This window comes from Anomaloglossus baeobatrachus, chromosome 5, assembly GCF_048569485.1.
Source record: "Anomaloglossus baeobatrachus isolate aAnoBae1 chromosome 5, aAnoBae1.hap1, whole genome shotgun sequence".
Classification (NCBI taxonomy): domain Eukaryota; kingdom Metazoa; phylum Chordata; class Amphibia; order Anura; family Aromobatidae; genus Anomaloglossus; species Anomaloglossus baeobatrachus.
In genome coordinates, this window is record NC_134357.1 from 143,585,607 (window position 1) to 143,600,840 (window position 15,234).

The window sequence follows — 15,234 nt, forward strand, 5'->3', positions numbered from 1 at the left end:
TCCTCTTCCCCCAGGACTACTCCTCCTATTATAGTCCTCTCCCCCCAGGACTACTCCTCCTATTATACTCCTCTCTCCCCAGGACTACTCCTCCTATTATACTCCTCTCCCCCCAGGACTACTCCTCCTATTATACTCCTCTCCCCCCAGGACTACTCCTCCTATTATACTCCTCTCTCCCCAGGACTACTCCTCCTATTATACTCCTCTCTCCCCAGGACTACTCCTCCTATTATACTCCTCTCTCCCCAGGAGTACTCCTCCAACACACACACACTGCACAAAACATACCTCCCTCCAAAATACACACACGCACCCCACACAAACCGCACAACACACACAGCACCACACGCACACAACGTTGCAGACACACAGCGCTCCACAAACAACGCAACACACACAATGCAACACACAAACAACACCGCTCTCACACACACCCACACCCAGACAACACCCAGAACATTTACAGTGCCCTACACAAACACTTGGCAACTACACACAACAACATCTATATATATATATATATATATATATATATATATAACAGAAATCATACATTAACTACACAATAAATTCTAGAATACCCTACTAGTGCTCACTTCAGTTATCCCATTTAGTAATATGAAGGTTTTTTTCTGAATGTGAACACAGCTCCGCCCCTTTTGGCCATGTTTTTTTCCTAATATTCATGGCAGGTATGCATTTCATTATTCACACTTTCAAGTTAGCAAGTGGCATTTTTCATAGTATGCTTCCATATTTTTCGTTATGCTTATGGCATTATACTATTATCTATGTTTGATGTGCAGCCTTATCCTTATGTATTATGTATTTTTTGGCTTGCACTCATAATATATACTAGTGCTCACTTCAGTTCTCCCATTTAGTAATATGAAAATTTATTGGGTCCTAATATCTATGTGCACCCAATACTTAGTTAAAGGGCTTGTCTGATCAACAATGACAAGTCTGCAGTTGTGCCGCCCCCGTGCCAGCAGCCGGGCTGCTCGGATCCGAATCCGCAGTGTGGCTTGAGGGATTCTACCGGACCCGGTGGTCGCGTGGACACTTCAAATAAAAGGGGGCGTATTTGTACGGGATTTGCCGTAAACTGTCTGTGACGCCACCCATGGTGTGTGGTGAAATGTGGCACCACGGCTGCTGTTGTGGGGCACCCGGGGCGATGGGATGGCAGCTGGATTTTAACCCCTTCGTGGGCAGGGATGGATGCCCCGGGGCCCAGTGTCTCTTATGCTGAGGATGGTGACTGCAAGGACCGGCGCACCCGGTCAGACCGGGGGATGTTAGTTTACTCACGATTAAATGAATCACACAAGTCCAATGGTAAACCAAGGTGCTGATGGCTGGCCGCCGTGGTCGGGTGTATCTGATCCCACACCCGGGTTGGTGGTCTGTGTCACTTTCATCTGCACTCTGTGTTTTGTGTGGTGGACTTCCCAGTGTGAAACACGGGAGTCCGCTGCCGGTCCATTTGTTAGGAGCCGTGCCCACTGACGCTGGCCCTTGGGATTTACCGGACCCTGGCGGATGCCCTATCCCCCGCGGTGGGCTGTTGTCTGCTTTTGGGACTTTGGTTGGGACAGAACCTAGAATCCTGCCCTCAATTGGTTAATTAGCTAGGCCGCTGGTTCCGGTCCTGGCTTCAGGGTCCAAGTACCACCTCTGTGCACAATTTCCGGGTCGGTTCTCCGGTGTCGGTACCGGCGGGCTACAACCCTGCACTGATCCACCTCAGATCTCCGGCAGCCGTCTTCCCATTTCCTGACAGACACGGACCACCATCTGCCACCTAGCCAGTACGTCGGGGCTCCTACCCCGACGCCTTTTCTTTCTGTCTCAGCCTTCACTTTCTCCTCCTCAACTACTCCACTCCTCTCCACTTGAACTTCAACTCAGACTCCCTGAACTGAACTGAACTGAACTCTTTTCCCGCCCCGGGTTCTCCAGACCCCCAGGTGGGCGTTCTCCATCCGCCTGGTCCCGCCCACTGGTGTGCCTTTCCTACCCTGGGGGGGGTGACTAGGGTTTCTGGTCAGCTGTGTGTAACCCTGTGTGGGATGGTGTTATGCGGGGGCCTACTGTATGTGACTACCTGGTTTTGCCAGGTCGTCACATTCCCCCTTTGTTAAATACAGACCGTCGTCCGGCTGTCCGACCACAAACATTTATTAAAACCGGAACTGTGAAAATAGAAAAGGGATAACAAGAATAATAACATTTCAACAGGTAAAAACATTTCTTCCCTTTTGCGGGAGGCACAATTCTTAAACGTTGTAAACAGAATGGAACGGAACGGACCACCTTCTCATCGCCCCCACCCAAAACAACCGGCTCCCTGGTGCCACCGCTAACACTGGTTCACACCCCTTTTCCCAAGTTCAAGAACGGATCTGGGTGACGCCCATACGGGCCGGGTAAAAAGTTCCTTACCCGGCAGTCCTTGTCACGGGCCCCAAGTCTGGGGACCCCTGGCCTCGAGGTTAGTCACCGGTTGCAGTAGTGACTGGGCCTCGGCCTACTCTACCGCAGGCCCTTCCTCCAATCAGCCTCTCCAGAGACTGCGGCAAGCAACAAGAAGGTAGGTTGGGATATTTACAATGCCCAAAAGTTTTTGGGTTGGCTTTTCCAGTCCAAAAGCCATGGTGCATATAAACTGAAAAACTCTTTAATGGGGTAAACTGGAGTAGCCGGGAACTGCTACCTTACTCATCATCTGAGCTTGGAAATGGTGGAGGGGGGTGGAGGTACAGCTGGTCACCATCTTTCACCCACTTCCTCACATCCAGGGCGAACCACCCCCTCTCTCCGCAGTACAGGGTGTAAGAGACCAACTCTCCCGGCTCCATGTCTTGATCTGGGTTGCCCGTGGGCAGGTATGGGGCTACATCCCTTTGGGAAACAAATATTTTGGCGTGCTTGCCCAGCTCGTAGATGAAGCCCCATCCTTTTTGGGCATTGAAATGCCGGACCTGTCCTTGGTACGTCAGGCCCCGCACACGGAAGGTTGCTTGCCGGAGATTGTCCTTTTCCCGGTAGGTACGGGTTAACACCTCTGACTTCCGCTTTTCCCGGGCAGCGATCTCGGTCTTCAGCTGCTGCCGTTGCCGCTCCCAGTACGGGGCACTGATTTTGTGCTCCGCTTCCTCCTGTTCAGGGGCCTGGCCCATCCGGATACCCTCGCTGCCGGCTACAACCGGCCTCCCTTGAAGTGGAGGGCTCCGATGATCCGCGGCCTGCTTTGCCGCCCTACAGGTACATCCCGGCTGCACCTCAGCCGGGACCAGATACTGGGGAGTGGTCGGCGTCTTTACTGGGGCCGACTTCCGGTCGGGCGTCGCCTCTGTTGCGGCCGGGCGGACTGCTGGGGCCGACGTCATCAAGCGCGCAGCCATCCTCGGGACTGGGGGTGATGTTATCTTTGGTGCGGCTGGGCTCGGGGCCGGAGGGAATGTCTTCCGGGCTTTGGCCTTTGCAAGGCTGGTACGGGTGCCAGAGCGGTGGCGTGCTCGTGGCCCGAGGACCCCATTGCCGGGTCCTCGCAGGCAGATGTCACGGGTACCGCTGCCATGGCTTGGGGCAGCGGACCGATTGGGTCACTAACTGCAGGTGCGGGCGGCGAGGGAGGCGACGTGGCGGATGGGGGCAGACCGAGCTCCTCAGCCAGTTGATCCGGTTCCGGTGAACATAGGCGCGTGGGTTGCTTACCCGCTCCTCCGAGGCCATCTCCTTTTCGTGTGCCTGGATGGCTGCAGCCAGATCCCTCATCTCCGCCGTCCATCTTGCCAGCATATGGTTGGCCTGAGTCTGGATCCTGCGGCACATCCTCGCGGTCTGGGATTCCACCCAGCAGTCCCGGGAGCAAGTTCCTCCATGATCGGGTTGCCGGACCAGGCAGACATCCTCTCGAGATGATGTCCAGGAACAAAAGATGGCAGAGTCCTGGTGTCCCTGCCTCTTATCTCCTTGGGTCACATGCCGCAGTTCTCGCCTGCCCCCCTGGTTTTTCAGGAGCAGTCTGCAGACGCGGCTCTCTAGTTTTGTTCTTGGCCTCAGGGTATCACTTCCTTCCGGCCGTGTTCCCAGGGGGCGGGGCTTCAACTTTGCACCCTTTCTCGGGGAAGAAGACGCTGGGTTGTCGTTTGTCACGCCCAAAAATGGTGGCAAAATGGCGGCTTTTCAAAATTTTGCAGCAGAGCACCACTGACAGTCCAGGACAAGGCGCACTTCCACCAGGTAGGTGGATGGGTTACAATCCTGTTCATGAGGCCAGGTTTTGAGGTGTGCCGCGCCCGTGCCAGCAGCTGGGCTGCTCGGAACTGGATCTGCAGTGTGGCTCGAGGGATTCTACCGGACCCGGGGGATCGCGCGGACACTTAAAATAAAAGAGGACGTATTTGTACGGGATTTGCCGTGAACTGTCTGTGACTCCACCCATGGTGTGTGGTGAAATGTGGTACCATGACTGTGTCGCGGGCGGAGGAGGGGACGCCGCGCTCTCCCACTGCTGCTCGGGTCCGGCTGCCGCGGCTGCTGCGGCCTGCTGCTGCTCGGTGGCTCGAGCGATGGGCCGGATCCCGGGGACTCTAGCGGCGCTCCTCGCCCGTGAGTGAAAGGGGGGTTTTGGGTGTGGGGATTGGTTATTGTCCGTGACGCCACCCACGGTTGTGGTGATTCGTTAGCACCACCGCTGCTCTTGTGTGGGGATCCCGGGAAGGATGGTATGGAGCAGCCAGTTGTTGTGTTGCCCCTCCGTGGGTAGGGGTTGGTGATCCTGGAGCCCAGTGATGAGTTGGGAGATGCAGGGCTTGGTGGGCGCAGGGACGCCTTGCGGCACTGTGGTACTCACTCAGCCTGAGACGTTGACACAGTTTTTAGTAAAACACTCGGCTGGATGGACGGGTACCCACAGACGGCTGCAGTTGTTTCTCCCCTGACCCAGTTTGGTGGTATAAGTCCTTTCTTCCACCTCCGTGCACGCTTCTCCTGCACTCCGGCTTCCAGCTGGCTCCCCGATTCAGTACCGGGGGGCCACCGCCCAGCCCCGGCTACCTGCGGTTCCACCAGCTGTCTCCCCGGCTCCCTGCAGACGGCCACTCACGTCTGCCGGACTCTCTGTACGAGGCCCTAGGCTCCAACCTAGGCCCCTGGCTATGTCTGCCTCACTGCAGACCTTCTCTCTTCCTCTGCCTGAACTCGACTGGGCTTGTTTCCTGCCTCAGGCCAGCTAACTCCTGGGTGGGCGTCTCCATCTCCTGACTCCGCCCACCTGGTGTGTCAGTCTGAGCCCAAGGCAGAAAGCAGGTCACTTAGGGGATGTCTACTGTGAACTGCGGGGGGTGGGGGTGTGTGTTGTTACCTGTGTCCCCTGGCTTGTCCAGGGCGACACAACTGCTGTTGTGGGGCACCCGGGGGACGATGGGATGGCAGCTGGATTTTAACCCCTCCGTGGGTAGGGATGGATGCCCCGGGGCCCAGTGTCTCTTATGCTGAGGATGGTGACTGCAGGGGCCGGCGCGCCCGGTCAGATCAGGGGATGTTAGTTTACTCACAATTAAATGAATCACACAAGTCCAATGGTAAACCAAGGTGCTGGTGGCTGGCCGCCGCAGTAGGGTGTATCTGTTCCAACATCCGGGCTGGTGGTCTGTGTCACTTTCTCTTCTCGGTGTGAAACACGGGAGTCCACTCCCGGTCCTTTTGTTAGGAGCCGTGCCCGCTGACGCTGGCCCTTGGGATCTACCGGGTCCTGGCGGATGACGTATCCCCTGCGGTGGGCTGTTGTCTGCTTTTGGGACTTTGGTTGGGACAGGATCTATAATCCTACCCTCAATTGTTTAATTAGCTAGGCTGTCCGGTCCTGGCTTCAGGGTCCAAGTACCCCCTCTGTGCACGGTTTCCAGGTCGGTTCTCCGGTGTCTATACCGGCGGGCTCCAACCCTGCCCCGGTCCACCTCGGATCTCCGGCAGCCATCTTCCCGTCTTCTGACAGACACGGACCACCGTCTACCACCTAGCCAGTACGCCGGGGCTCCAACCCCGACACCTTTTCTTTCTGTGTCAGCCTTCACTTTCTCCTCCTCAACTACTCCACTCCACTCCACTTGAACTTCAACTCAGACTCCCTGAACTGAACTGAACTCTTTTCCCGCCCCGGGTTCTCCAGACCCCTAGGTGGGCATTCTCCATCCGCCTGGTCTCGCCCACTGGTGTGCATTTCCTACCCTGGGCAGGGTGACTAGGGTTTCTGGTCGGCTGTGTGTAACCCTGTGTGGGATGGTGTTATGCGGGGTCCTACTGTGTGTGACTACCTGATTTTGCCAGGGCGTCACACAATCACTCTATGTGTCACTCTATGTGACTGCAGACTTGAGAATCCTCAGAACACACATTCTAGCCAAGGGTATGCATATCTCATATTTGCAATCACATGACCACCTGTTCCCAGTGCTGACAGCAGAGAATTCTCTCCGCACACGGTGTCTGTGATGTGATGATTCACGCATCTGCAGTTACTTAGAGTGACACGTAGAGTGACTGCAGACTTGTGGTTTAGACCAAACAACCCCTATAATTCTGCAGTAATATGTTCCTCAATAAACCTTGACCAAATAGAAAAGAGAGAAAAAAAGTGATTGAGAAAAGCTAAAAAAGATGAGAAAGTTTTCTAATTACTACAACAACATAGCCAATCCTAGGCTTCCTTATTATTTGTTTCAGTGGCTAAATACGGAACACAAATATTTACGGCAATAAGTATATCTTATTCTTCTATTTATAGGCAAACAAAAATGAAGCTTTGATATTTTACACAGCTTTGCTGAAGCACTATGTCATAAGTTTCATCACAATATTTACAGCAGTGTTTTCTTCTGCAGTTATGGTATACATCTACTTAAAGGCTTATTCCCATTAAAAGCTCTCACCTATCCAAATTTTAGATGACAACTTCTGAAGTGGTGGGAGTTTGACAGTGGAGCATTTCTGAGTATAAAATGCTTCTGTCTCTGAAATGCTCCATCGAAAAGGTGCATCAATGGCACAGCACTTTTCATTCTTTGTGAGACTGCTGGAGACAGTTGATAACAGCACTCGACTCTACCCAGCAATCCCACAAACAATGAATGGAGCAATGACTCACCGGGAAGTCCACCACATCACAACACAGTGCAGAGGAAAGTGACAGAGACCACCAGCCCGGGTGGAGGACCAGAGTACACCCGGCCCTGGCGGCCAGCCACCAGCACCTTGGTTAACCACTGGACTTGTCTGATTTCTTTAACCGTGAGTAAGCTGAGACTCCCTGGTCTGACCAGGCGCGCCGCACCCTGCCATCACCGTCCCCTGCACCAAGTCACCGGGTCCCGGGGCAACCGTCCCTACCCACGGAGGGGTTAACAACCAGTTGCCATCCCATCGCCGCGGGTGTCCCACAACAGCAGCGGTGGTGCCATACTTCACCACACACCGTGGGTGGCGTCACAGTCTGACTATGGCAAATCCCGTACAAATACGTCCCCCTTTCATTTGGAGTGTCCGCATGACCCCCGGGTCCGGAGAATCCCTCGAGCCACACTGCGGGTCCCTATCTGAGCAGCCCGGCTGCTACTGATGTGGGGGCGGCACAGGTACACCTTCATGCAATGCAGCCCAGGAGCTGCAGAAGGTGATACTTTTGGGTCAATACTGAAAAAACTGGTGACAGATTCCCTTTAAAATAGGTAAGAATAAATCTATTGGAACCTGGCACTTGCTATTTCTTAAATGTAATAGAAGCATCTAAAACTAAATTGAGTATCAGTACTTCAAAGTACTCCAGCTCCAAGACATATACTACTCTATCAAATGTAAAGAACTGTATAGTTACTGCCTGGGATGGAGATGTATGACAAAGGATATCACTGGAGTGTATGGCTAAAAACAGTATTATTTTATTAAATCAAAATATAAAATGTACAAAATGAACAAAGACAGCACGAGAAACTCTGGGTAAATATAACCGACTTTTCGTTTTTGACTACTGTGTCATGGTGCACTTTATGGGTAAGGTTGATCTTTATTAGAATATATTACCTTTTGGGAGGATATCCTATGGTACCTGTGGAGCCCCACATTACCTTCAGGTCACCTCAGGGTCTTCAGGGACTTCTGTGACGCCCTGGATTAGTCAGGTCGTCCCAGGTAGTCACACACACAACACCACACCCCCTCCCCATTAGGTGACATCAGTCAATCTAAAAACCTTGTCACCACCCTCCAGGTTTGATGTCCACACCAGGGGGCGGAGCCAGGTGGTTGGCTCCGCCCACCGAGGAGTTCACAGGCCTGGAGGCGGGAAAAGACAGACACAAGTTTAAGTTGACAGTGCAGAGTAGTTTTGACAGTGAAGGAGGGAGGACGAGTTCAAGGGCAGTCCTGTGCCCAGGCCTGCCATACACTACTCCGGTGGCTAGGTCGGAGCCCAGTCACCTTTGGCAAGGAGGCAGATGGTGGTGGCCGCCTGCAGGAGCTGGGATTATAGCCGGTGGAACCGTAGGGACCGGGGTCGGGCGGTGGCCCGCCGGTTCCGAACTGGGGAACCGATTGGAAACCGGAGCACCAGGAGGGGTACTCAGACCCAGATGAAGCCCTGAACCGACAGGGCCGAGTCAAATCAACTGATTGCGGACTGGACTTAAGGAACTATCCCACACAAGACCCGTTAGAAGACAACAGCCCAACCATACAGGGTAAAGCCACCGCCAAGGCATAGAGACCCAAAGGGCCAGCGTCTGCGGGCAAACGGGCTCCTATGGGATATACAATTCGGGGAGCAGACTACCGGTGTCTAGGCATAGGAGTCAAACATTTACACACAGAGGTGCAGGAGAAAGGCGGAAACCACCAACCTATACTGGGAGAAGCTGCAGCCGGCTGCGGGCCCCGTTCATCACTCCGTTTGGTTTACCAGAGACTCGAGTGTATTGTGTCAGAGTGAGTACACCAGTGCCTTCAGGCCGCGCACCACGCTGCACCGCACCAGCGTCCAACCCGCTCCCCCGCCTCAGCACCTCCCTCGGGCCCCCGGGACCATCGCTCCCCTACCCACGGAGGGGTCAACACCAAGCTGCGTAACACCGTCCCTGGGACGCCTAGTTAACGGCAGCGGTTGTGTCCATCCATTCACCACAACCCGTGGGTGGCGTCATGAACTTACAATCCAAACCAAACAACCGCGGCCCCGGCCGTGGAACTCCTCACCCAAGTCCCCGCATGTAGCGCCAACTCCCTTGCAGAGCCCCGGGTCCGTGAGAGGCTCGAGCCACCACCCGCAGTACGAGCACGGATCCAAGCGGCTCGGCGGTCGCAGCCGAGCCCGTGGGGCGGTACACTTCACATGTTGGGAATCTTCTGGCCACAGGTTAGTCAGGTTAACTTCAGTGGGAATCGTGACGCCACTCTCGCAATTGCGGTCAGGGGGTGACCGCCACTGCAGTTTAGGGAGCACCTGGGGCTGATGGTAGATGCAGTCAGTTGTTCTGGCCTCCCAAGAGTGAGGCTGGCCCCAGGGCCCAGTGTAAGTGTGTAGTACCACAGGTCGCAGAAGAACTCACACACAAGCAGCAATGTCTTTCAGGGTTTTTACTCACTTTCAGATGGTAGCTGTGAGTCAACCCGGGTAATGCTATGATGAACCAGGTGGAACCAGGTGTCCCTTCGGCTGATGTAGGGGTGACTGCTGACTCGCCTTCCTAGCCCTTCTTGGTTGGGGTGACTCCTTACTTGTAGTATTGCAGGGATCACCCAGGGAAGTCGCAACTACCGTTCTCCCCTTTCTGGCCCGTTTGCTGGCAGCGTGGACCAAGGTTAAGATGGCTCCAGGCTCAATCCTCCTTATGGGCCCCCTCGTTGCTGCTGATGCTGCGGACTCGGTGTAGGTTGGTGAGGCACATACAGTGCCCTCACCAGCAGGTTTGGCAGGCCAAGTAAATGGGTTCCTGCTCTGAGGACCTGTTTCCCCGTGCGGGCTCGGTCTACCGGCAGTCTCCTTACTCAGCCACCTCTGCACTAGGTGGATTTTAGGCAGCACTACACGGTAGCCGCTCTTCCCCGCCAGTAGCCACTACAGGTGCAGGGTCTGAGCGTGTCCTGATCTTCTACTCCACACCTCAGACGTGGCTCCTCCACTCCTACTCCTCTGGCTGCTACTGCACACTCTCCCATCTCCAGTCCCAGTACCCACCACTAGCTGGGATGCGAGGGCCACGTCCCCTCCCTGGGACTGCCCAGGGGTACCCTCTAAGCTGTGTGTGTGTCCTGGTTCCAAAGTGACTGTGTTTCCACATCCTAGTCAGCCTCTGGGATTACCTGTTTTGTACTGACCCAGACGTGGGTGCAGTACTCAGTGGCGCCTGACCAGGTCAGGGGCGCCACATACCCACAGCGGTATTTAATCTCCATCTGTGAGTCTTTTTTAGTTATCAATACAATAGCTATCTGTCCCCCAGCTATCTACCTCACTATACCCATTTCTGGTTCCTATATACTGGTTGTATTATTTTTACCCAGAGTTTCTTGTGCTGTCTTTGTTCATCTTGTACATTTTATATTTTGATTTAATGAAATAAAACTATTTTTAGCCATATACTCCAATGTTCTCTTTTCTCATACATCTCCATTCATGGAGTGGCTTATGGATCCTTTCCCATATATTTTGGTAATTTTGTAATCCCTATTTTTTTCACAATATGCACCCATTGGAATTTATATTTCTCATTCGGCATGGAAATTTTTCATTCTGCATTCTCGATCACTTTTCAATCTGCAATGGAAAACCAGAATAAGGTAAGGCACTATTAACTCTAAAAAAAAATGAGGCGCCCCTGACCTGGTCAGGCACCACTGAGTACTGCACCCATGCTGGGACAGTGCTTCCAAGTAATTCCAAAGGCCAGAATGAGGTGTGTACGCACAGACACATAGCAACCAGGTCTCCCACACCATTAGAAGGGACCCTTGGGTGGCCTCTGAAGAGGTTTGCTTTCAATGCTCAGCAAGGGATGTAGTGGAGAGGCTGGAAGCTAGGTTTCAGTGGCAGACAAGAAAAGGAGGAGGAGCAAGCCAATCTGAGAGAGTGTACAGAAGTTGCTGAAGGAAGCAGATGTACAGCCACGCTAATCAGACCCTGCAGGTGTGGTAGCTGTTAGCAGGGGAGTACAGTAACCAGGAAGTCTGCCTTAAAGACACCTGAGGAGAGGTAGTCGAGTACGGGGATTGCTGGTGATTGGACACGCACAGGGAACAGGTCCCTAGAGCCAGACATTGATTTATTGATCTGCTAACCCTGCCGGTGAGGGGACTAGAGGTTCCTCACCAAAGATACAGAGCTCGAGCCTCAGCAGCAACAGGGAGACCCATAAGGAGATTGGGCCAGAAGCCACCTCACCTGGTCCACGCTGCCGGCAAATGAGCCAGAAAGGGAAGGAGAGGCAGTAGCAACTTTCCCTAGATGAATCCCACGATACTGCAAGTCAGGGGTTATCCGAAACAAAAGAAGTGCAAGGAAGGCGAGTTAATAGCTACCCTCAGAACGGCCTGCAGGAATTCCTGGTTGCAACTGGTATATTCTCAGCATCGCCCGGGTATCTCACCAACCAACTAAAAGTGAGTAAACAAGTTAAAAGACTTTCTGGACTGCGACTGAATTATTCTGCGACCTGTGGTTCCACACACATATACCCAAGCCCCTTGGGCCAGCCTCACTCTCGGGAGGCCATACCACCAGAGACCATCAGCCCTAGAAGCTTGTTAAACTGCAGTGGCGGTCCCCCATCACTTTGACCACAAAACCGAGAGTGGCGTCACGACTCCCATGAAAGTGACCCTGACATACCTGTGGCCAGAAGGGTCCCTACAGAGAAGTCCCCGCAGTGTCCCACAGGCGACCGCTGCGGCGCTGTGGTGGGCAACTCAAAAACATGTTGGAAAACTTCAGATTCATAGAAGGTCTGATGACACATTTCAGAAATGAGACAACAGACTGCCTAATCGTGTACACTGCACGTAGTTTGTGTTCATGGTGCGAGTAGGTAGACATGTGACTGCACATATGCAAGTTGCGGACCGGTCACGTGCTGACTAGACCCTGTTACTCCTCTCAGTGATCTATTAAGAGACTCCAGATGAGAATCTAACCAGCACATGACCCCAACTTTCCAAATTTGATACTTGCAATACAGTAACCATCCACTCCCACAAAGAATACATTGGAATTGTGACAGTGTGCACACCACACATTTTCATGATTTGACAAAAGGTTACTGCATACTTTTTCATAGACTGGTAAACTCCTTTAAACAACTTACGTAGAGCAACATCTCATACTTCCATCCTCAGAGCAATCACAATCTACACAGTTTAATCTCCACGATGATCCAAGTTTATGGACTTCGCCTTCATGAATGCATCCTAGAAAATAAAAAATATGGTACTTATTAACGAAAGAATTCTCATGCTAACCTGCACCAATTTTGTTCATGACATTTTACTGCTATTGCATTCATTTGAGTTGGAAAAGGATACTATTTGTGATGGGTGAACTCCGAAAATGGACTTATCAGCGAAGTCCATGTCACTGTTCAAGTTCAGCCAACTGGATTTAAAAAAAAAAAAAAAGGAATAATGGGGATTAAAACAAGACAATTATAGTTACCAAGTCTCTGTGCTGCTGTCACAATGCTCCTGGGTCTGCTCATTAAAGCTTATAAATATTCACTGCTTCCCCCGCAGACACTCTGTGACAGCGTCTGTGACTGGTTGCAGTCAGACTGCCGGAGTCTGTGATTGGTTTCCCCCACACTAGCTGTATGGGTCCCCGAAGAGGAGTGTAAAAATAAATAAATAATTGGAAAAAAATGGCACAGAGAAAGCAGACAGCTGGAGGCTGCAGCCACCAGCTGTGTGCATTATCATTGCTGTGTATCAGAATGCGAGAGACCCCATGCAGCTTTTTTTAATTATTTAAATCAATAATTTAAAAAAACGGCGTATGGTCCCCACTCAATTTTGATATCCAGCCAAGATAAAGCAGACAGCTGGAGGCTGGTATTCTCAGGCTGGGAAGGCCAATGGTTATTGGGCCCTCCCCAGCCTACAAATAGCAACTCGCAGCTGCCCCAGAATTGGCACATTCATTAAATGTTAATTCTGGTGCTTTACCTGGATCATCCCGATTGCCCTGGTGCGGTAGCAATCAGGGTAATATAAGGGGTTATTGATAGCTGTGGTTAGTAAGAAAATCATAACTGCCATCAAGCACTGGATAAGTAATTGGTAGGGGTCTATGAGATCCCCCATTACTAAACATGTAAGTAAAAAGAAATAAACACAAAACACAGAGAAAAATCTTTTCTAAAAACAAAAACAATATACCACCCTCTTTTTTCATTCTATTAACTTCCAAAACACCACTGCAGGTCCAATGTAATCCGCATGAGATCCCACGACGATCCTGGCTCTGCTACATCCTGAAGTTGAATTGCACAGTCACATTAGAAAATGCAAGTAATAGGAATTTCAGGCTCTACCACTCATTGGAGGTGCTAAGGGGGTAAAAAGTTCTAGATAGAGTAAAGTAAACCCCAGCACTCGCATGAAGACAAAAAGGGGAGTATATGCACAAGTGGATTTATTGACAAACACTGCAAAAGGAACCTAACCAGAGCAACAGCACCGACGTTTCGGCATAGAGCCTTTTTCAAGGTTGTTGCATCACTGGTCAGTGGAAGTCCAGGACAAGCATAGGTGGCAGGGAGACGCCGCTGTAGCCTGTCTCCCTGCCACCCATGCTTATCCTGGACTTCCACTGTAGGCGTCCATCCTCTTCCTATAGTGACCCTGTCACCTCTTCACTTACGGCATCCATCCACCTCCCACAGTGACCCTGTCACGTCCTCACCTACGCACACTCTGCAAAACATATGGAACCTTGCCTCTCTTTATTTATATTCGGTTGTCCGTTGAGACCCGTGCTTCCTTGCTCTGGCCAGTGATGCAACAACCTTGAAAAAGGCTCTATGCCGAAACGTCGGTGCTGTTGCTCTGGTTAGGTTCCTTTTGCAGTGTTTGTCAGTAAATCCACTTGTGCATATACTCCCCTTTTTGTCTTCATTCGAGTGCTGGGGTTTACTTCCCCCACATTAGAAAATGCAATTGAGCACTGACAGAGCAACAGCTGTGAGCAGTGATATCAGTGAAGTTATCTAAGGACACAGCTGGCAAGTTGTGACCTCAAGTGAACGCACCTCAGGTGAAGTCATTGAACTCCGTAACGCTAACTCAGGTGAACTCATTGAACTCAATGCCGAATTACCGGATAAGGCTACCTAGATTATCTGAGGTCACAGCTGGAGGTTCCCATGGTACAACAGTTGTGACCTCAGGTGAACTCATTGAACTCTGGGACCTCAATCAGGTGAACTCAATGAACTAAATGCCGGATTACAAGATTAGGCTATGTGCGCACATTGAGTATTTGGTTGCAGACATTTGTGCACCAATTCTGCATCAACTGGTAAAAAAGTACCAAAAATGCAATGGGTTTTTTTCATGCTTTTGGTGCATTCTTCTGCCAGGAGATGCAGAATTGGGTCAGAAATGTGTGCAAAAAAATACTCAACGTGTGCACTTAGCCTAATCCAGTAATCTGGCATTGAGTTCAATGAGCTCACCAGAGGTGAAGTCACTGAGTGCAATGAGTTCACCTTAGGTGTGTTCACCTGAACTCACAGCTAGGGTATCGTGGGAACCTCAGCTGTGACCTCAGGGGAAGTCATTGAGCTCAATGAAGGATTATCGGATTAGGCTATGTGTACATGTGGGGCTATGTATGGGCTATGTTGAGTATTTAGTGGCAGATATTTCTGCACCAAATCTTCATCGCCTGGCAAAAAAAAACCGCACCAAAAATTCAATGCCTTTTTGACACGTTTTCTGTGAATTTTTCTGCCAGAAAATGCAGATTTGTTGCAGAAATGTCTGCAACCATATAGTCAACATGCAAATAATGACTAATCTGGTAATCTGAGATTGAGTTCAATTAGCTCAGATGAGGTGAGGTCACAGAGTTCAATGAGTTCACATCAGGTGAGTTCACTCAGTTATGATCTCAGGTGAAATCATTGAGCGAAATGCCGGATTACTAGATTAGGCTATGTGCGCACATTGAGTATTTGGTTA

General features: G+C 51.4%; 1 protein-coding gene across 1 annotated transcript in view; it reads right to left on the reverse strand.

The window, feature by feature from the left end:
* Window positions 1-15,234, reverse strand: part of LOC142309794 (beta-microseminoprotein-like) — a 52,543-nt gene that overhangs the window by 2,533 nt on the left and 34,776 nt on the right. Inside the window, exon 3 of the mRNA XM_075347248.1 lies at window positions 12,363-12,465. Coding sequence (XP_075203363.1) covers window positions 12,363-12,465 — 103 coding nt within the window. The remainder of the gene's footprint in view (window positions 1-12,362; window positions 12,466-15,234) is intronic.